At 41.3% G+C, this 23,104-nt stretch overlaps 1 protein-coding gene across 1 annotated transcript in view; it reads left to right on the forward strand.

The window, feature by feature from the left end:
• The window catches only part of LOC126161309 (putative E3 ubiquitin-protein ligase UNKL), a 282,513-nt gene that overhangs the window by 165,596 nt on the left and 93,813 nt on the right, over positions 1–23,104 (forward strand). Inside the window, exon 9 of the mRNA XM_049917062.1 lies at positions 14,621–14,804. Within this exon, the coding sequence (XP_049773019.1) occupies positions 14,621–14,804 (184 nt within the window). The remainder of the gene's footprint in view (positions 1–14,620; positions 14,805–23,104) is intronic.

Raw genomic sequence — 23,104 nt, forward strand, 5'->3', positions numbered from 1 at the left:
GGATACATGCGGACGTGCATTGTCCTGTTGGAACAGCAAGTTCCCTTGCCGGTCTAGGAATGGTAGAACGATGGGTTCGATGACGGTTTGGATGTACCGTGCACTATTCAGTGTCCCCTCGACGATCACCAGTGGTGTACGGCCAGTGTAGGAGATCGCTCCCCACACCATGATGCCGGGTGTTGGCCCTGTGTGCCTCGGTCGTATGCAGTCCTGATTGTGGCGCTCACCTGCACAGCGCCAAACACGCATACGACCATCATTGGCACCAAGGCAGAAGCGACTCTCATCGCTGAAGACGACACGTCTCCATTCGTCCCTCCATTCACACCTGTCGCGACACCACTGGAGGCGGGCTGCACAATGTTGGGGCGTGAGCGGAAGACGGCCTAACGGTGTGCGGGACTGTAGCCCAGCTTCATGGAGACGGTTGCGAATGGTCCTCGCTGATACCCCAGGAGCAACAGCGTCCCTAATTTGCTGGGAAGTGGCGGTGCGGTCCCCTACGGCACTGCGTAGGATCCTACGGTCTTGGCGTGCATCCGTGCGTCGCTGCGGTCCGGTCCCAGGTCGACGGGCACGTGCACCTTCCGCCGACCACTGACGACAACATCGATGTACTGTGGAGACCTCACGCCCCACGTGTTGAGCAATTCGGCGGTACGTCCACCCGGCCTCCCGCATGCCCACTATACGCCCTCGCTCAAAGTCCGTCAACTGCACATACGGTTCACGTCCACGCTGTCGTGGCATGCTACCAGTGTTAAAGACTGCGATGGAGCTCCGTATGCCACGGCAAACTGGCTGACACTGACGGCGGCGGTGCACAAATGCTGCGCAGCTAGCGCCATTCGACGGCCAACACTGCGGTTCCTGGTGTGTCCACTGTGCCGTGCGTGTGATCATTGCTTGTACAGCCCTCTCGCAGTGTCCGGAGCAAGTATGGTGGGTCTGACACACCGGTGTCAATGTGTTCTTTTTTCCATTTCCAGGAGTGTATTTATCGTCCACATTTCACTTCCATACATGGCTACACTCCTTACAAATACTTTCAGAAACGACTTCCTGATACTTAAATCAATAGTTGATGTTAACAAATTTCTCTTCTTCAGAAACGCTTTCCTTGCCATTGCCAGTCTACATTTTATATCCTCTCTACTTCGACCATCATCAGTTATTGTGCTCCCCAAACAGCAAAACTCATTTACTACTTTAAACGTCTCATTTCCTAATCTAATACCCTCAGCATCACCCGATTTAATTCGACTACATTCCATTATCCTCGTTTTGCTTTTGATGATGTTCTTCTTATATCCTCCTTTCAAGACACTGTCCATTCCATTCAGTTGCTCTTCCAGGTCCTTCACTGTCTCTGACAGAATTATAATATCAGTGGCGAACCTCAAAGTTTTTATTTCTTTTCCATGGATTTTAATTCCTACTCCAAATTTTTCTTTTGTTTCCTTTACTGCTTGCTCAATATACAGATTGAATAACATTGGGGAGAGGCTACAACCCTGTCTCACTCCCTTCCCAACCACTGCTTCCCTTTCATGCCCCTCCACTCTTATAACTGCCATCTGGTTTCTGCACAAATTGTAAATAGCCTTTCGCCCCTGTATTTTACCCCTGACACCTTCAGAATTTGAAAGAGAATATTCCAGTCAACATTGTCAAAAGCTTTCTCTAAGTCTACAAATGCTAGAAATGTAGGTTTGTCTTTTCTTAATCTATTTTCTCAGATAAGTCGTAGGGTCAGTATTGCCTCACGTGTTCCAATATTTCTATGGAATCCAAACTGATCTTCCCCAAGGTCAGCTTCTACCAGTTTTTCCATTTGTCTGCAAAGAATTTGTGTTAGTATTTTGCTGCCATGGCTTATTAAACTGCTAGTTCAGTAATTTTTCACATCTGTCAACACCTGCTTTCTTTGGGATTGGAATTATTATATTCTTCTTGAAGTCTCGATATGTTGGTGAAAATACATGTTTAATTCCGGAGGTATGCATAAATCATCATCCGAAATTGTGCTAAACACATTCTCTGAAAATTATTTCGACAGTTAGTTCATGAGCCTACGCGAATAGTAAACGGTTGTGAACACACACTTGACCTCTTAGCAACAAATAATCCTGAGTTAATAACAAGCATCAAAACCGACACAGGGATTAGTTAACACAGGATTGTCATAGCGAGATTGAATATTGTAACCTCCAGTTCTTCCAAAAATAAACGAAAAAGATACCTATTCAAAATAGCAGATAAAAATTCACTTAACACCTTCTTGAGAGACAATCTCCACTTCTTCCAAATTAATAATATAAGTGTATAGCAGATGTGACTTGAATTCAATGTAATAGTATCAGCAGCAATTGAGAGATTTATACCAAATGCATTAACAAACGGCAGATCTGATCCTTCTTGCTACACAAAATGGGACAGAACACTGTTGCAGAAACAACGTAACAAACACACCAAATTCAAACAGACGCAAAATTCCCAAGATTGGTGGTCTTTCACAGAAGCTTGAAAATTAGTGCAGACTTCAATGCAAGATGCTTGTAACAGTTTCCGCACCGAAACTTTGTGTCGAAACCTGGCAGAAAATCCAAAGAGATTCTGGTCGTATGTGAAGTATGTTAGTGGCAAGAAACAATCAATGCTTTCTCTGCGCGATAGCAGTGGAGATACTATTGAAGAGCCAAAGCAGAGTTACTAAACAGAGCCGTCTGAAATGCCTTCACAGAAGAAGAGGAAGTAAATATTCCAGAATTTGAATCAAGAACAGCTTCCAACATGAGTAACGAAGAAGTAAATATCCTCAGAGTTGTGAAGCAACTTAAATCACTTAATTAAAGCAAGTCTGCTGGTCCAGGCTGTATACCAGTTAGGTTCCTATCAAAGTATGCCGAAGCGTTATCTCCATACCTGACAGTTATATACAACCGTTTGCTTGACAAAAGACTGGAAAGTTGCACAGGTCATACCTCGCGCATATCATTAACGTTGATATGCAGCAGGATTTTGGAACATATATTGTATTTGGACATTATGAATTACCTCGAAGAAAACTGTTTATTGACATGCAGTCAACATGGGTTTAGAAAACATCGTTCTTGTGAAACACAACTAGCTCTTTATTCGCATGAAGTGTTGAGTGCTATTGACAAGAGATTTCAGATTGATTCCGCATTTCTGGATTTCCAGAAGGTTTTCGACACTATACCACACAAGCAGCTTGTAGTGAAATTGCGTTCTGGAATATCGTCTCAGTTATGTGACTGGATGCGTGACTTCCTGTCAGAGAGGTCACAGTTCATAGTAATTGACGAAAAGTCATTGAGTAAAACAGAAGTGATTTCTGGTGTTCCCCAAGGTAGTGTTATAGGCTCTTTGTTGTTCCTTATCTATATAAATGATTAGGGAGACAATCTGAGCAGCCATCTTAAGTTGCTTGTATAGGTCGCTGCCGTTTATCGACTAATAAAGTCATCAGAAGATCAAAACAAATTGCAAAACTATTTAGAAAAAATATCTGATTGGTGCGAAAATTGGCAGTTGACCCTAAGTAAAGTGCGAGGTCATCCACATGAGTGCTAAAAGGAATTCGTTAAACTTCGGTTACATGATAGATCAGTCAAATCTAAAGGCCGTAAATTCAACTAATACATAGGAATTACAGTTTCGAACTACTTACATTGGAAGGAACACACAGAAAATGTTGTGGGGAAGGCTAACCAGACTGTGTTTTAGTGGCAGGACGTTTAGAAAATGTAACAGATCTACTAAGGAGACTGCCTATGCTATGCTTGTGTGTCCTCTTTTATAATACTGCTGTGCGGTGTAGGATCCTTAGCAGATAGGACTGTCAGAGTACATCGAAAAAGTTCAAAGAAGGGCAGCATGTTTTGTATTATCGTGAAATATGGGAGAGAATGTCACTGAAATGATACAGGATTTTGGCTGGGCATCATTAAAAGAAAGGCATTTTTTTATTGTGAAGCAATCTTCTCACAAAATTCCAATCACCAACTTTCTCCTCCGAATGCAAAAAATATTTTTTTTTTGGCACCTGCCTACATAGGGAGAAACGATCACCATGATAAAATAGGGAAATCAGAGCTCATATGGAAAGATATAGGTGTTTGTGCTTTCCGCGCGCTATATGAGATTGGAATAATAGAGAATTGTGAAGGAGGTTTGATGGACACTCTGCAGGCTAAGTGCAGAGTATCCATGTAGATATAGATGTAGATGTACCAGACACCATTCCCCTCCGGGTCACTAGAGCCTACACTAAATTGTTTATTATTTGCATTTCGAAATTCCATTATTGTACGTAAAGTTCCGTTTAACTTTTGTTTGTGGGAAAAGCTATCTGTGATGCTCTGTTTCTGTTGTTATTAGAAGCTATGGATTGTATTCATAATGCCCAGCATTTACAAGTACATAAAAGTGGTATATTTATCATTGTATGTCGGGACACCCTGTAAGTAGCTGAGGACTAAAACAAGTTGTTTACAGAGTGAAGAAAATAAGGTAATATTCACAATCTAAGCTAAACATTGTAATAAAAATTTAAATGTGGGTTTGTCAAACCGAAAAACCCACATTCACAAGCCTTAAACATTCTCTCTGTTCATCATGTCCACTCTGCATGCCAGATTATCGTACGGTCAACTGGGTTCAGTATGTGATACTCTTTAAGAAATTTGATTGGCAGGGAATGATACGCTCTTCAACGAGACCAGCCGACAATTGGATATTTGCAATTTTTCATATTTATAGTATGTGAAGTTCAGAACTCAAATATCAAAGGCCCAAAGCATTCTTTGCAACTTTCAAAAATTCTGGAGAATATCAACTTTGAATTTTTCCAACTAAAAATTAATGATATTTTTCACGACGATCAGTATGGCTCACTCAGAGAATGGCTCACTGATTTGAATCTCGCTATGGCATATTTTTTCATTTGCATCTAGTTCTTACTTCATTTAAATGTAGAATTCATCACATATATAGTAATTATCACATCTAATCATCATTTTTGTATGATAAATGCACATCATTTTGTTCTAATTATGAGGGTGAATCAAATGAAAACCTTAAATATTTTTTTAAATATTATTTATTGTGCAGAAGTAGTACAAAGCTGTATAACCTTTCAACATCATCTCCTCCACGCTCAGTGCAAAACCTCCCGTGTGTACAAAGTGCATAAATTTCTTTGGAAAAAAATTCTTTTGGTAGTCCGTGCAACCACTCATGCACCACATGGTGTACCTCTTCATCAGAACGGAACTTCTTTCCTTCCATTGCGTCTTTGAGTGGTCCAACCATATGGAAAACACTTTGGTGATGAGGAATGGCGCCATTCCTTGCTCGCTCTCTTCGTTTCCGGTTGGTGGAAGTGAACCCAGGTTTTCGTCCCCAGTAATGATTCTTGCAAGGAAGCCATCACCTTCTGTTCAAAGCGGCAAAGAAGTTCTTCACAAGCATCAACACGTCATTCTCTCATTTCAGGAGTGCCATTACATCCATCTCGCAGACACTTTGTGAAACTGGAGCACATCAAGCACAATGTGGTGTGCTGACCCATGACTAATCTGTAAACATGCAATGTCATTCAGTGTCACTTGGCAGTTTTTCTTCACTATGGCTTCAACTACTGCAATGTTCTGTAGAGTCACAACTCGTTGTGCCTGACCTGGACGAGGAGCATCTTCCACTGAAGTCACACCATTTGCAAACTTCCTACTCCATTCGTAGACTTGCTGCTGTGACAAACATGCGTCACCGTACTGAACCTCCATTCGTCGATGAATTTCAATTGGTTTCACACCTTCACTACGCAAAAACCGAATAACAGGACGCTGTTCTTCCCTGGTGCAAGTCGCAAGTGGGGTGGCCTCTTTATACTGATACTGCGATGGTATGTGTGCATCTGCACTATGCTGCCACCTACAGGCCATTCTGCACGCTGTTTGTAGCACGCTTACCAACTTACAGGATAATGGCGGGAAATTTCGATTTGTTATTACAAATTTAAGGTTTTCATTTGACTCACCCTCGTACATATCAAGCATACAATTCCAGTTTTTGTCGTAAATATAAATTCTTAATTATCAGTGTTTTATAAAAGATTGTTAATAAATTTATAATGCTTTTTTAAATTTAACCAATCTTTATGAGCAATATTTTATAAAACATTGATGATTAAAATATATATTTGTGGTATGTGCAATATGTAATTAGAAGTATGAAGATGTGAATTTTTCTTGAAAATGACAGTTAGAAATGTCAGTTAGTAAATACTTGAATTTTTATATCTAAATAATGTAGGTATTTGTATTTAAAAAAAATAAAACCATAAAAGCACCACAGCAGGATTGAACCTGTGATCCATTGATTACCAATCTCTGATAGTACTGAGCAAGCTGTGCGGTGGAGCTTGAAAATTGTTTTAACGTCAGTGAATTAAAGTTCCTAGGAAATCTTTGCAGTAGATTTTCTCAAAAACTTTTGAGTGTTTAATTGAGATGTTTGAGTGATATTTGAGTTCCAAACATCACACACCATAAATATAAAAGGATCACAGAAAGTCGATTAGGTAGTCTCCTTGTTAGGACTTGTTGTTGAGAGACGTAATAATTTCAGTCAGAAAAGCTGGGATATCAATGTGCTAATGATGTGCCCCTTCATGCTGATATTTACTGACACAATTTGTACCAGATGACATAACAGTTGGTTGGTGTTGTATGGTTTCCTGGGACTAATTGCAGAGTTTAGTTTCCTTTCTAATGTGTTAAGAGTCCCTGAAAATTTTGAGAACGATGTTGTAGTTATTTACATTTGTAACTTTCAACAATGTGCTACTGTAAATAACTGCAATGAATCCTGCCTCTTATTCCTTGTGTTCTTCAGTTGCTTTCAAGTTTGAAGGTGAAATGAGAACAGCTCTGCGATACAGTTTTCACCGACCAAAACAGATTTCGACTTCGATCAGTCATATAGGGGCTGTGTTTATCTTGCGATATCCTTCTTATGTGACCAGGATATTACATTAGTTCTTGATTCAGGAAGTCACTCTAATATTAAAGTCAATCCAGACATAGAAGAAGGTATCATCAAGAAAACATAATTCATGTTTCAAAAATGATTGCAGTGGATGTCGGCCATACTTACCAGGAGATCTCATGTCATGTCATATTTGTGTTGGCTTAATGTCAGGAAAGCTATTATCATACTGTCTGACCTGATAACACAAAGCTTACCATTTCATTTGGAGTTCTATCAGTGGATGTCTGGACTTAATCGTGGTAGGCCGGAATTGACATTTTACATCCTGACTTCTGAGCTACATGTATATCTACATCTACACTCTGCAAACCACAGTGAATTGCACGGTAGAGGGTGCATCCCGTTGTACCAATTTCTAGGGTTTCTACCATTTGTGTATGGAATGTGGGAAGAATGATTTTTTTTAATCCCTCTGTGTGTGCTGTAATTATTCTAATCTTATCCTCCTGACCCACGTGTGAGCAATATGTAGGGGGCTGCAGTATATTGCTAGATTCATCATTTGAAGCCAGTTCTTGAAACTTTGTTAGTAGACTTTCTTGGGTTGGTTTACTTATATCTTCAAGAGTCTTAACACATGCTGTACCCACAGTTGAGCCTATGTGATCATTCTGTTTGATATCCCTACAATGTGTTATGCCCATGTATTTGTATGTGTTGGTTGATTCCAACTGTGACTCATTGATATTATAGTCATAGGATACTACGTTTTTTCGTTTCTGAACATTTAATGCAAGTTGCCAGTCTTTGCGCCATTCTGAAATCTTATCAAGATCTGACTGAATATTTATGCAGCTTCCTTCAAATAGTACTTCATTATAGATAAGTGCATCATCTGCAAAAAGTCTGAGGTTACTATTGATGTTGTCTCAAAGGTCATTAATATACAACATGAACAGCAAGGGTGCCAACACACTTCCCTGGGGCACACCCGAAATTGCTTCTACATCTAACAATGAGTCTCCATGCAAGATAACATGCTGCATCCTCTCTACCAAAAAGTCCTCAATGCGGTCAAAAATTTCGCTTTATCCCCCATATGATTGAACTGTTTACAATAAGCATAGGTGTGGCATTGAGTCAAGTGCTTTTCAGAAATAAAAAATACTGTATCTACCTGACTGCCTCGACGCAAAGCCTTCAGTATGTCGTGTGAGAAAAATATGAATTGGGTTTCATATGATCAGTGTTTCTGTAATCCGTGCTGGTTGGCATGGAGGTGGTCATTCTGTTCAAGATACTTCATTATGTTTGAGTTCAGAATATGTTCTAAGTTTCTACAACAAATCGATGTCAAGGGTATTGGTGGTAATTTTATGGATCACTACTTCTACTTGTCCCATAGATGGGTCTGACGTGTGCTTTTTCCCAACTACTGGGCATGATAGTTTTTTAATTATTATTTTTTTATTTATGATGGATTGTAGTTACAAGAGGGGCTACTCAGCTGAAATTCAGTATGGAATCTGACTGGGATTCCATCGGGCCCAGTAACTTTGTTCAATGTTAATAATTTCAGCTGTTTCTCAACACCACTGACACTAACACTGATTTTTTTTTTTTTTTTTTTTTCATCTTTCCTGTGGTACGAGGAGTCAGTCAGGGCAATCCTCTTGGGTTTTCCTTTGTGAGGAACATTTGAAAACAGAGTTAAACGTTTCAGCTTTTTCCTATGCTATCCGTAGTTTGTTCCTCTCCCATTCGCTAGGGACTGGACACTAACTTTGGTGCCACTAACAGCCTTTACGTATGACGAAAATTTCTTTGGGTTTCGTGAAAAATCATTTGACAGTATTCTGCTACGGTGGTCACGAAGGCTCAGATGTTGCTCTCCTGATAGCCAAATGCATTTCATTCAGCATCTCTCTATCTATAGCCGTATGCTTTGTTTTACACCTATAATGCAGTAGTCTGTTTCTTTAAAAGTTTATTTACAGTGGCTGTATGCCAAAGAGCGTCCCTCCTGTTATTATGATTAGATATTTTTTAAAACAGGCCCATAGTTCCTCTACATGTCTCTCTACATTTGAAAACAGAGTCAAGTCTCTAGTTCCCCATCGAGATACGACCGGACAGTCGATAGCCCCCGTAGGCCCCGGTCGTGACATCGGCGGTGCGCTTCTGCTCTCTCGGGGCCCGCTCTCGAATGGCTCCTCGGCTCTGCTCGTGGCCACTGTGCCGGAGTGTACGTGGGATTCGATCCGCTGCTCCCTGGCAGGAGTGAAATGGCACTGATGCTGGGAGCGAACTCAGTGGAAGTGGTAGCAGGTGTGGGTGGCAGGTGGGTGGTGCCGAGTCCCGTGAGAAACTCGGGTGGCAGGAACAGCCCAGTTCCGAACCCACGGCTACTGCTGGCGAGCCCAGTTTTCTCACCGTCCAGCACGACCCTGGTGGGTGGTGGTGCTGCCGGACTCTGCCGACGAGAAGCGCTCCTGCCTGAAAATTCAGCTTTATTTGTATCACTCTCAGGTGCAGTTGTTGCACTAGAACCTGGCACCTAGTTCTGTTACCAGAGACTTCCTCAGTGCGCTGACGTCAACCCTCCTGCTACGGTCGTTACTACTGTGCAGTGCAGTTTTCTGCCGAGTACTGCTAGCCGTGTCTTGCAGTCCCCTCAAGTGTGTGTTGCTCTGACCTACATGTCACCACACTGCAGCTATCAATGCGATACTTGATGGTGGCTTTCTCACGGCTTCTCATTACTTGTGCTCGAAGACTGGTTAGTGACACTAGACTACCCCCTCCCCCCATGGAGAAACCTGACCCCTGAAGTCTTGCTTCGACCTGCTTCTCCACTGAAATTACTGTCACCCTTAATCTGTAAAACAAGTACGTTCTACTGAATAGGCTATGCTTAACTACTGTGCAATTACTATATTAATCTTTAAACATTCCATAAACTATTCCTCATCTCTTGCTCGTATTGCTTAATCTCACATTACCTCTCGAGGGTCTTTTGTCGTGCTCATTAGCTCAAATACTACGAAACGTATTTCACTGTTAGGCCCCTTGCCTCGCACGTGCACAAAAGAAATTTTAACTCTCCATTCCGGACTTACAAACTGACACTCTTCTTGTCTCAATAAACTATCCTTTATCAAACAATGGAAAATCCACGACGGAATGTAACAATATTATGAGAAGGAAAGTTGCCACTCACCATATAGCAGAGATGCTGAGTGGCACATAGGCACAATGAAAAGGTTTTCGAGCTTAAAGCTTTTGGCCAATGGCCTTTGTCAACAATAGACACACATACGTGCGAGAAAGCGAGCGCGCGCGCACAAACACACACACACACACACACACACATAAACACACACAAACAAACGCGACTCACAGACACGACTGCAGTCTCAGGCAACTGAGACCACACTCTTTCGTTCTCTTCACTGGACTGACAGGTTCAATTACATTAACGGTAGTCGGCTGTCCCACGGGAACAAGTAAACTATCCACAAGCCTGTGACTCTTTCTTTCATTTTCTTGCTTCTCCCTCCTCTCTGCTTTTTTTTCCCTTTCCTTTCATTCTTTGCATAATCAATGTATTTCTTGCATCCCGAGGCCAGTTTTCCATTATCCAGCGCTCGTGCTCTCTCTGCAATTACTCCCTTTACTGTGGAGTTTTGTTATTAGTAATTTTCTTCGTGTCAGTGTCTGATGCATCTAATCTCTTATCCTGCTCAACCGTTTCTGCTTACAACTTTTCTACTTTGCCTCTTAAAATTTAAACACCCCAGAGCTCCTCGTGGTATCGACCCAGACACGGTTACCTCCCGTCGACCCCGAAACAGTTGCCTCCTGTCGATCACACAGTCGTAAAAGGGAGGAAAAAAAACTCTTAAGCATACCAAGCTACTAAGACTTCTCACTGTCTAACGTGTTTAAATGATGAGCCGTATTCCTTTCTCTGCACGGAGTAAAATCAAATTATGAGCACGCTTAACTGTAACGGTATTGTATTACTTCGTGCTGTCACTTAACTACTTTCGCCCGAGTGGTTGCTCGTAATCACTGATATTCTTCAAAACGACAACCGTGCTTAGCTTCACTTCATGAACTACTAGTAATGGTTAACAGCTTCTACTACTAGACAGTGAGGCACACCTCTCTGTAGTGACATCTGTATTGCCCATATTGATCAGCTGAAAACTGAGTTACACTTACACCTCCAAATATCGTCTGCATTCACCTGTCACACAGCGAACTTACAAGTACAACTTGACCCCTAAAAAACCCATTGACTTGTTTTGACCTCACAGTTGAACAAAACCTGAACAAAAAGACTGCACTCACCCCACCATGTGTCAACAGAACAGAACTGCACTGCTGCAGTAGTCGTGTCACCTTCCTCGTCCACAGACGGACATAGCTGTTGTTGCTGCCTGTCTTGTCACCGAACAAAATGTGACGGACTAGGAGAGCCCCTGCCGGTACCGCTCTGACGAGTCTTCTGCAGTAGTGAGGGAAGGCTGCCTACACTGTAATTCGGCCCACTCCTCCCCAGCAGGAGTCAGACGGCAGCTGGTGTTGTGGTACTGAGTTCCAGGGGGAAACTCATTGTAGGCAGCAGTAGGTATGAACGGCAGGCTGGTGGTGCCACAGCACTGAGCCCTGTGAGGAACTTAGTGCAAGCGGTGGCAGGTGCAGCCCAGTCTCGAACCCGAGGCGCCCGATGACGGTGCCCAGTTCTTACGCGATCCGGCACGCTTCTTCGTCCGTGGTCCTGCTGTCGGACTCCGGCGACGAGAAGTGCCTCTGCCTCAAAACTTGGCCGTATTTATATTGCTCCGAGACACAGTTGTTTCACTGAAACCTGGCACCCAATTGTGTCATTCGTAACGGTGGATTTGCCCCAGTTTAGATACATCGACCCGCCTGCTACGGTCATTACCGTCACACAGTGCAGTTTTCCGGCGAGTGCGGTTAGCTTCAAGTTGCAATCGTCTTATGTGTACATTATTCCTTCGGCCCATGGCTGCTAATGCGATACTTTGAGGCAGCTTTCTCACTACTACTTGTTACTTTTGCTGAAAGACTGGATAGTGATGCAACACTTACGAGGAAACTTTGCCCGGACAAACTTCTGACGAATTTACTTAGAAACTTCAAGTTTGTACTTTCTTGATTATGTCAATCTGGTACGTGTAAATAGAGCGAGATGTGCCAACGGAAGAGGATTGCATCTAGTTGCAAATGTGTGTATCGCCAATCGAACGTGAATGAGATAGGACATTGACAGCAGATTGGTATGACGGTGTAACAGTTTTGAAATAACTAAGTTGCTAAAGCAAAACCTGCAAAGGATTGTCACATCCAGAATGCCTTCACAGAGGATTTAAAGAAAATGATTTCTTTAGGATTCGTAATTCTCGATATTACCATATCTCTCTTTTAAATTCAAATTTGGTTCCATCTGATTTGATTTGTCTCCCAATAAGTGAATGATAATGCCCATGGGCATCATTTCGCGACCTTGTGAAGTGGCTGTCTTCCTATGTAGTTTTCTTAATGAAACTACTGAAGGCAGCATATACCACAGAATTTTCACTAAGCAGTCTGTGAGTTCTGCATTGTGTTCATCTCAAAGAAAAAAGCAATGAGATAATGTGTTGGTAACTTTACAAAAGTGGGGAGGGGGAACTCAAGAATTAGCACTGCTTTTCAAAATTTTCTTGGGTGCTTTTCTCACAAACAGTTCAAAAACATTTAATGTGCTGAGCTACAGACTCGTGAGTAAATGAATAGAGATATTGTTGTTTATATCATCAAAATATTGTCTAATAATTTTCCTTAAAGTGATTGTAAATAGGTTGGTATTTTCTTCACAAATATTATCTGAGGAGGTGGGAGAGGAATTTGCAATTTTCATTCAGTACCTTATAATTTTCTAAAGCACTAAACGTACCTGTCATCAGAAGCCAGAATTTATTTTCATACACTCCTGGAAATGGAAAAAAGAACACATTGACACCGGTGTGTCAGACCCACCATACTTGCTCCGGACACTGCGAGAGGGCTGTACAAGCAATGATCACACGCACGGCACAGCGGACACACCAGGAACCGCGGTGTTGGCCGTCGAATGGCGCTAGCTGCGCAGCATTTGTGCACCGCCGCCGTCAGTGTCAGCCAGTTTGCCGTGGCATACGGAGCTCCATCGCAGTCTTTAACACTGGTAGCATGCCGCGACAGCGTGGACGTGAACCGTATGTGCAGTTGACGGACTTTGAGCGAGAGCGTATAGTGGGCATGCGGGAGGCCGGGTGGACGTACCGCCGAATTGCTCAACACGTGGGGCGTGAGGTCTCCACAGTACATCGATGTTGTCGCCAGTGGTCGGCGGAAGGTGCACGTGCCCGTCGACCTGGGACCGGACCGCAGCGACGCACGGATGCACGCCAAGACCGTAGGATCCTACGCAGTGCCGTAGGGGACCGCACCGCCACTTCCCAGCAAATTAGGGACACTGTTGCTCCTGGGGTATCGGCGAGGACCATTCACAACCGTCTCCATGAAGCTGGGCTACGGTCCCGCACACCGTTAGGCCGTCTTCCGCTCACGCCCCAACATTGTGCAGCCCGCCTCCAGTGGTGTCGCGACAGGCGTGAATGGAGGGACGAATGGAGACGTGTCGTCTTCAGCGATGAGAGTCGCTTCTGCCTTGGTCCCAATGATGGTCGTATGCGTGTTTGGCGCCATGCAGGTGAGCGCCACAATCAGGACTGCATACGACCGAGGCACACAGGGCCAACACCCAGCATCATGGTGTGGGGAGCGATCTCCTACACTGGCCGTACACCACTGGTGATCGTCGAGGGGACACTGAATAGTGCACGGTACATCCAAACCGTCATCGAACCCACCGTTCTACCATTCCTAAACTGGCAAGGGAACCTGCTGTTCCAACAGGACAATGCACGTCCTCATGTATCCCGTGCCACCCAACGTGCTCTAGAAGGTGTAAGTCAACTACCCTGGCCAGCAAGATCTCCGGATCTGTCCCCCATTGAGCATGTTTGGGACTGGATGAAGCGTCGTCTCACGCGGTCTGCACGTCCAGCACGAATGCTGGTCCAACTGAGGCGCCAGGTGGAAATGGCATGGCAAGCCGTTCCACAGGACTACATCCAGCATCTCTACGATCGTCTCCATGGGAGAATAGCAGCCTGCATTGCTGCGAAAGGTGGATATACACTGTACTAGTGCCGACATTGTGCATGCTCTGTTGCCTGTGTCTATGTGCCTGTGGTTCTGTCAGTGTGATCATGTGATGTATCTGACCCCAGAAATGTGTCAATAAAGTTTCCCCTTCCTGGGACATTGGATTCACGGTGTTCTTATTTCAATTTCCAGGAGTGTATATTCTGAAACATTTCTGTTCAGATGTTTAACCTATGATGACACATCATATGAACTCTTTCATTTGTGAAGTTTCCTTCCGAGGCAGTATGTATTATTCCTGTTCTGGCTGAAAAGTCCACTATATCACACCCTTAATGAATTATTGAAAGACTAATTTTTTCTCTCTTTCTTACAGAGTGCAATGCAAAGCAAGCTAATAGCAATAGAGCGGGATCCACTCCTTACACCAATGGAAAAGGCAAATAGGAAACAAAATATTTATTTGAATTATAGCATTAGCAATTCTATACCACTGCCATCAGTGTCCCCACTGGCTACTCCATTTTATCCAGCAGCTGATACTGTTGAATCTGTTGTAGGTAAGTGTATATTTTTCTATATTATTTTAATTGCTCTAAATTTTGTGGTATTGTGTGAGGTAATTGGATGAAAATGAAAAATTATTTCTATCGCCTTGGAATTAAAATCTTCAATTAAAGTGGCATGAATTGCAATGACATGCTTTGTTGGCACTCCACAATTTTTGTGATTTTGATTGTGATAAGCACTACGTTGTTCATCATTGGCATGTTAGGGTAAAAGGTATCACAAATTCTACTAAGTAACAAAATTTGTTCATTTCACACATTTATTTACGTATATAGGTGACTTCTGAATTTTCCTTTGTGTGAGATTGCTTGTGCCAAATAGGTCTGACCTACTGTTTGTGTCATTTTCACATGGTCTCTCATATTGTGTATTTTCAAAAATTTGTGAGTGCTTCATATTTATATCGTACTGCCAAGTGTTAACTTACTTTGTTCTTTTCAAAATCTTTCAGTGACAGTATTTTTGAGAGTTTTTGAACACTTGCGAGTGTTTATGTTCAGTATGCGAAATAAAATTGTCTTAACTTCTGAACGGTTTGCCTTAGGTTGCTCGAACTGCACGGTTGGCCACCAGGCACGATGGGAATTAGTATGTGCAGTACGGTTCAGTTTAGCGACAAAGCTCACTTTCATTTGGACGGGTTCATCAATAAGCAAAATTGTCACGTTGGGGGGACATAGAATCCGTATTTTGCTATCGAGGAGTCTCTTCACCCTCAATGGGTGACTGTGTGGTGTGCAGTGTCCTGTCACGTAATAACTGTGTGATATTCCTCTATGAGACGGTGACTCCGAATGGTTCTTGAAGGTTTTGGAAGATGATTTCATCCCCATTGTCGAAAGTGATCCTGATTTCGACAAGATGTAGTTCGTGCAAGACAGAGATCAACCCTGTTGAAGTAGGAGTGTGTTTGATGTCCTGGAGGAGCATTTTGTGGGCTGCATTCTCACTCTGTGGTACCCACAGGCCAGTGGCACGGGCCTCAATTTGCTGCCGTATTCTCCGTCTCTGAGCATGTGCAATTTCTTTTTGAGGCTTACAGCAATAACCCCACAACTATTGTTGAACTGAAAACAGCCATTCAGGAGGTCACCGACAGCATCAATGTTCAGACACTTCAGCGGGTCATGCAGAATTTTGCGATTTGTCTGTGCCACATCATCGCCAATGTGGCATGTGGAACATGTCATAACTTAAATCAGAATATCTATAGTGACATTTACATGTTGAATAAAGTGTGTCCACACCATAGTTTGTAACTAATTTATCTTTTTCCATATACTTCAGTAATTGTCACCCTATATTTTTTAAATTTTATTTTTATTTTTTTATTTTTTTTATTTTTTGTGTGTGTGTGGGAGCTAGAAACAGGGTGGCATAGGAGATGGACAGAGAGAAGGGGGAGGGGGGCGGGAGGAAATGGACAGAGTGAGGAGGGGTATGACACTTGCAATATACAGGACACATGCGTACAGAACCATAGGTAAAAAGCAAGTAAACATATATTTTTGGCTGCTTTCTGAGGTCGTGTGTGATGAATGCAACGTAGTTCGTAGTAAATCGGTGTTCGTGATAGCCAGTTACTGTAGTATATATTAAACGTGACATATTGTGCTGCATTTAGTTTCCTCTTTAAACAAGAACACACATTGTCAGTATTTCTCATAAATCATAATCATAAATAAAATAAACAAAATTTCTGAGTTGATTAGTGGCTTTCTCCTCAAAAATGTTTCAGTGTGCCAATAAATTTATCTCAACTTTTTATGTTGCCGTAATAGAGTTTTTCCAGTTAATTGCTTCAGTTGTTAGATCAGCTGGTAATACTTTTAGCTTGTCAGACTGGGAAATTGAAAGAGAATCAGAAAACTTAAAGTTATTTGTGTGCTGGTTTATAAAATTTGCATCAACCACAATGCATCCACACTGTGAATGCTGCTCTTGGGTACGGGACGAGTTAATCGATGTTCGTAAACAGCTGCTAATCACCTCCAGTATAGTTAATCAATCCAAAGCTGCAACCGACGGGTGTGTTGCGAGGGTTAGCGAGTCATTACAAGAGGTACTTCGTTTCTCAAAGTACTATACTCCTGTGGGCATTGCCTCCTCTACGGGAAGTACAGGATCTGTCACTAATTTGTCACTCGAATGGGGACGTCATGTAACTGATAGGTTTAGGTTGGACGGACCAAATAGAAGGCAAGCTGTTACCCTTATCTCCTGACTGACAAGTTGGAGGTGCTGCCTTCCACTGGAACTAAAAGTGAGCCAATGAGACTCACTTCACTGGTTGGGAAATATATTGTATCTGTTGTCTAAAGGAGGCAAATGCGAACAGGTAGTAGTCTATTGTTCTCAGCAGCTCTGACTTATGGCAGATAGTGGAATCTCTTAGAAAAATAGTATTAAATGGTAGTATGGAAAACCAGGTGCACTCAGTGTGTGTGATCAGGGGCGTCATTCAACAAATTGAAGAGGTAGATCTGGCAGCCATCATTAGATCGTGCTGCAACTTGCTGCAGGTTGTGGTGCACGTTGTAACAAATGGTGTCAGTCGTATGGTCTCCTAGGTAGTACCCGGATAATTGCAGTGAAAGGAAGAGAAGAGTAAGAAGACAGTGTTGCTTGTGAAGTTTCAATGAAGCTTATAATTTGCAGCATTGTCTCCAAAACTGATTGTGGCCATCTGCTTCTGAGTCAAGAGGAAGCCTTGAACCAGAGCTTCTGTGACAAGCTAGGCTGCAACTTCCTAAGCTTACACCAAATGGTTGAGAATAGTGGGGACCCCCTAAATGGGCCAGGTGTACACTACACACGAGAGGCTGCTACTCGTGTAGCTGACTGTGTGTGGGGTGCACACAAGGTATTTTTAGGTTGACCCAGATAATGATAGCTGTAGGATACTCAGAAGTGCCAGTGTAAGTTCCAAAGAAATGCCTCCCACAGACAAGACTATTAAAATCCTGCTGATTAATTGTCAAAGCATTAGCAACAAAGGGCTAGAGTTTGAATTGATCCTAAAAAGGAGTGAAGCTCACATATTACTAGGTACAGAAAGCTGGTTAAAAGCTGAAATTGAGAACAGTGAGATTTTTAGAAAAACTTAAGTATATAGTGTGAGTCACTAACTATTGCCACCAAGAATAACTCCGAAAGTATGATAGGAGCTGAAAAGTTTGTGGGACAAAAGTTGCATGGGACAACGGTCGCCATAATATGATGTGGTGCTTTTGTTGCTAGGTGGGGTCCCTTAAGAGATATGAAGGTCAACTTTGCTTCTCTTTTTTTTTTAAGGGATGCTATAGTTTGGTATTTATTTTCAGATAGGAATTATCGAGATGAATCCAATGATGTGTAACAGTAAGGTCTTTGAAGGTCAACGAAGGTCACAAAGGTGGCACGAACATCTAGTCACAGAAGGTGTTCGAAGTGATGGCCATTGGTATTAATGCAGTGCTACAATCTTCTTATTGTGGATTGAGTGGTGTTGCTTATCACATCAGTACTTATCAAAGGACATGCACTGACAATTCTGTCTCCCATATCTTCAGGCGTAGTTGGAACCTCTTTATAGACAATGTCTTTTACGAATCCCTACAAGAAAAAATTCAGAGGCGTCAAGACTGGCGAACAAGACGGCCACGACACACCACCTCCACGTCCAATCCAACGATTTGGGAATTGTCTCTGCAGTTCATTTCTAGCCATCAGCGAAAAATGTGCTGGATGCCCAATGTGTTGATACCACATTCTGTTCCTTGTTCCTAAAGGTATTTTCTCCAATGACAGACCTAATGTTTCTTACAGGAATGTGTCATACTTCCTAACATTAAGATTTCATTCGATGAAATAGGGGCCTGTAATTCTGTCCTCTAGAATACCACACCATACATTCATTGACCACGGATTTTGGTGTGCAACTTGCTGCAGCCAACGAGGATTTCCAGTTGCCTAATAATGCATGTTATGCAAATTAACATTTCTGTGCTTCGTGAATGTAGCCTCGTCAGTAAAAAAAATCAAATTAATAAATGTGTCATCCCTCTGAATCTGAAGTTGAGCCCACCAACAGAATTCAATGCAATGCATACAATCTGTACCAGTTAATTCTTAGTGGAAACTGATATGGTAAGGATGATATTTATGGGGATGCAGAAAATGAGTAACACTACTCTGGCTCATGCCAGATTCCCTTGCGATTTGACATGAACTAACACAAGGATCTCGGACTACAGTGGAGAGAGTACCAATTTCCATTTACTCATTAGTAACTTTCCTTTGCCAGATATGTTTCCGATGCATTAAATATCCAGTTGTTCTCAATTTATCATACACACATTTAAATGTACAACATGTAGGGTGAGTATATTGAGGATATCTTTCAGTGTATAAGTCTCTAGCTCTCACTGAATTTCGTGGGCATTCTTTGTAAATGAGAAGCATATTGAGTTATTCTTCGAAGGAATACATCATTTACATTTGCTTGATTCAACAATACTAGTCTTACCGTTCCTATTAGTGTTGTATTGCGAAACCGTCGAATGGTGTTTACGTGTCAATGGTATGTTAGATGGATACGCCGTATTTGGCGAATATTTACTATTTGCACGATATACGAGAGAGAATTATCAGAGCATGTGCTTCAATAAGAGTGAAAGGGATAAGGAATACCACTCAATCCATGATAAGAAGATTGAAACAGTGCATTGATACCAGGGGTCATTATTTTGAACATCTTCTGTAAATATACGCTCATGCCACCTTTGTGACCTTCATTTACTTTCAAAGACCTTACTGCTACACATCATTGGATTCATCTCAATAGCTGCTATCAGAAAATCGGTGCCAAACTACAGCATACCATTTAAAAAAACAAAGTTGACCTTCATATCTCTAATGCGAACCCACCTAGCAACAAAAAAAAAACAGTCATATTATGGCCCGCGTTGTCCCATGCAACATTTTTCCCACAAACTTTTCAGCTACTATCATACTTTTCGAGTTATTCTCAGTGGCAATAGTTAGTGACTCATCCTGTATATTGAAAGGATAGGCAAATGGCAAATGGAGCTTGTATATTTGTCACAAGAGACAAGAAATTCTAAACTTATAACTAGATTTTTCTTACAGCCACCAGATTTTCCTCCAGATGTAACCTAAGACCTTAGAGAAAATTTCAGTTCACTAGTAACTTTTGCAATCCTGTAATCGTAGGAGAACTTAATTATACAATAATCAGTTTGTATAATTACAATTTTGTTAGTGGGGGCCATGACAATACAGAAGTAAAAGTGGCTACTAAAAAAGTAGAAAGTTATTTGCAGCATTATCAGAAACAGTCTCAAAAGCTTGTAAGGGTGTTGCAGGGTAGGTTGTGCTGAGATAATTGTTAAGAAAATAATTCAGTGCGTTTCACTGTTTCTGATTTAATTAACACTGAAGTTAGCCAATCAATTCATTGCAAGTGTAGTGTTATGGGACATCCTGTTCCAATATATGAAGAATTGTTGCATGAGCTAAAAACATCCATGATGTTTAAGTAAAGTAGAGAGGATCAAATATTGACAGACCTACTGTGTTTACCATATCTGTTCCTACTGAGAGGGCATACGATGAAAGATGTAGCCATAGTGTGTGGAAGCCAGGAGAATGCTGACTACTTGCTGGGCATCTGGTATGCAGTCTGCGGACCCAGAAGATGTGCACAGGATAAGTGGGATTATGGAATCTCTTAGGAGAAAAACAAATTATGTTTTTTTGATTGTAATGTAAGAAAGCTTTTATATTGATTGGCAGCACTCTTGTTTGATGGGTTGGGGATTTTCTCTGCCCGGGGACTGGGTGTTTGTGTTGTCCTCATTATTTCATCCTCATCATCATCATTTGTGACAGTGGCTCGAGTGGACTGTGTGTAAAAATTAGACTGTGAAAAAACTGGTACTTCTGATGACCACACAGTTGAGTGCCCCAAAAACCTATCATCATCAACTACTCTTGTTTGAGTTCTAGTAGAGAAAGAATGTTAGTGTCATGTTAATGGACTGAATTGTAAATGCAGTTATAATATCTGTAAGCATATGGTTGAAAGTGAAAATATGTATTCAGTTGTCATTTGATAATTTGGTGTAGTCATTTGCAATTTCCTGCAGCAGAGAAGACAGTCAAGAGAATTTCGCATGAACGTGACACAGCATAGCTGGTGTACAAAATTCTACACAGTGACTGGAATTACATATGAGCCAGATTTAAAATAAAAAAAATAAAAAATAATTCTGTAACAGAACGTTGTGACATACTGTACAGAGTGCAAGCGAAATAGTATCGGGCGATACCGTATTATTATTATTATTATTATTATTATTATTGACATTTTTTTCTCAGACTTAAGTCTGGTTAAAAATGGAACGTGACGCGGACCTCTGTCAAGCGTGACTTCCTTGTAACTGTATGGTATATGTTATATTGCATTTAGGAACTTTCGGGTAATTGAACATGTATCAATAATTACAGATTTTATACTTAAAAACAAAGATAATGTGACTTACCAAATGAAAGTGCTGGCAGGTCGACAGACACACAAACGAACACAAACATACACACAAAATTCAAGCTTTCGCAACAAACTGTTGCCTCATCAGGAAAGAGGGAAGGAGAGTCCCTCTTTCCTGATGAGGCAACAGTTTGTTGCGAAAGCTTGAATTTTGTGTGTATGTTTGTGTTCGTTTGTGTGTCTGTCGACCTGCCAGCACTTTCATTTGGTAAGTCACATTATCTTTGTTTTTAAGTATATTTTTCCTTCGTGGAATGTTTCCTTCTATTATAACCATATAATTACAGATTTTTGTAGTTGTATATATATGTTTGGGTGTAGCTGTATTGCATTGATGTACTGGTGAATATTGTGAGGTATGACTCCTGTAGTTGATAGTATAATTGGGATAATGTCGACTTTATCCTGATGCCACATGTCCTTGACTTCCTCAGCCAGTTGGATGTATTTTTCAATTTTTTCTCCTGTTTTCTTCTGTATATTTGTTGTGTTGGGTATAGATATTTCAATTAGTTGTGTTAATTTCTTCTTTTTATTGGTGAGTATGATGTCAGGTTTGTTATGTGGTGTTGTTTTATCTGTTATAATCGTTCTGTTCCAGTATAATTTGTATTCATCATTCTCCAGTACATTTTGTGGTGTGTACTTGTATGTGGGAACGTGTTGTTTTATTAGTTTATGTTTTATGGCAAGTTGTTGATGTATTATTTTTGCTACATTGTCATGTCTTCTGGGGTATTCTGTATTTGCTAGTATTGTACATCCGCTTGTGATGTGATCTACTGTTTCTATTTGTTGTTTGCAAAGTCTGCATTTATCTGTTGTGGTATTGGGATCTTTAATAATATGCTTGCTGTAATATCTGGTGTTTATTGTTTGATCCTGTATTGCGATCATGAATCCTTCCGTCTCGCTGTATATATTGCCGTTTCTTAGCCATGTGTTGGATGCGTCTTGATCTATGTGTGGCTGTGTTAGATGATACGGGTGCTTGCCGTGTAGTGTTTTCTTTTTCCAATTTACTTTCTTTGTATCTGTTGATGTTATGTGATCTAAAGGGTTGTAGAAGTGGTTATGAAATTGCAATGGTGTAGCTGATGTATTTATATGAGTGATTGCTTTGTGTATTTTGCTAGTTTCTGCTCGTTCTAGAAAGAATTTTCTTAAATTGTCTACCTGTCCATAATGTAGGTTTTTTATATTTTTTTATATTATTATTATTATTATTATTCCACCCTCCCACTGCCTCCCGTGCCCACGCAAATTCAAGTGACTCGCCAGATACAATTTGGTACAGCGTAGATGATAGCGCGTTAGTCTGCACAGCCTACTTCTCAGGTTCGATCTTTATTACTGTCCTGTGTCCAGTTTTTGTATGACACTCTTGTTCAGTTTTAGGAAACCAAATGAAGAATATGTTTGACGACACCATCTCTGGTGAGCTACTTGAATATTTATGCTCAACAGTGTGATTGGCTAACATCAATGCTGATTAACTTAGAAACAGCGCAGTGTATCAATTTTTTTTTTCTGAATAATTATTTATCAGCTCAATCTACCCTGCAACATCCTTACAAGCTTTTCTGATTGTTTCTCATCACCGTGTATGTTCAACATATTAGATAAAGAGACTATAGCACTGTAGCTCAGCATAAAACATGAAACATTAAACTCTGGTCAGGACATATATAATAAATGTGGGTCAAGTTAAAAAGAGTAGGTGATCAGAAACTGGATACA

This window comes from Schistocerca cancellata, chromosome 2, assembly GCF_023864275.1.
Source record: "Schistocerca cancellata isolate TAMUIC-IGC-003103 chromosome 2, iqSchCanc2.1, whole genome shotgun sequence".
In the NCBI taxonomy this organism is placed as follows: domain Eukaryota; kingdom Metazoa; phylum Arthropoda; class Insecta; order Orthoptera; family Acrididae; genus Schistocerca; species Schistocerca cancellata.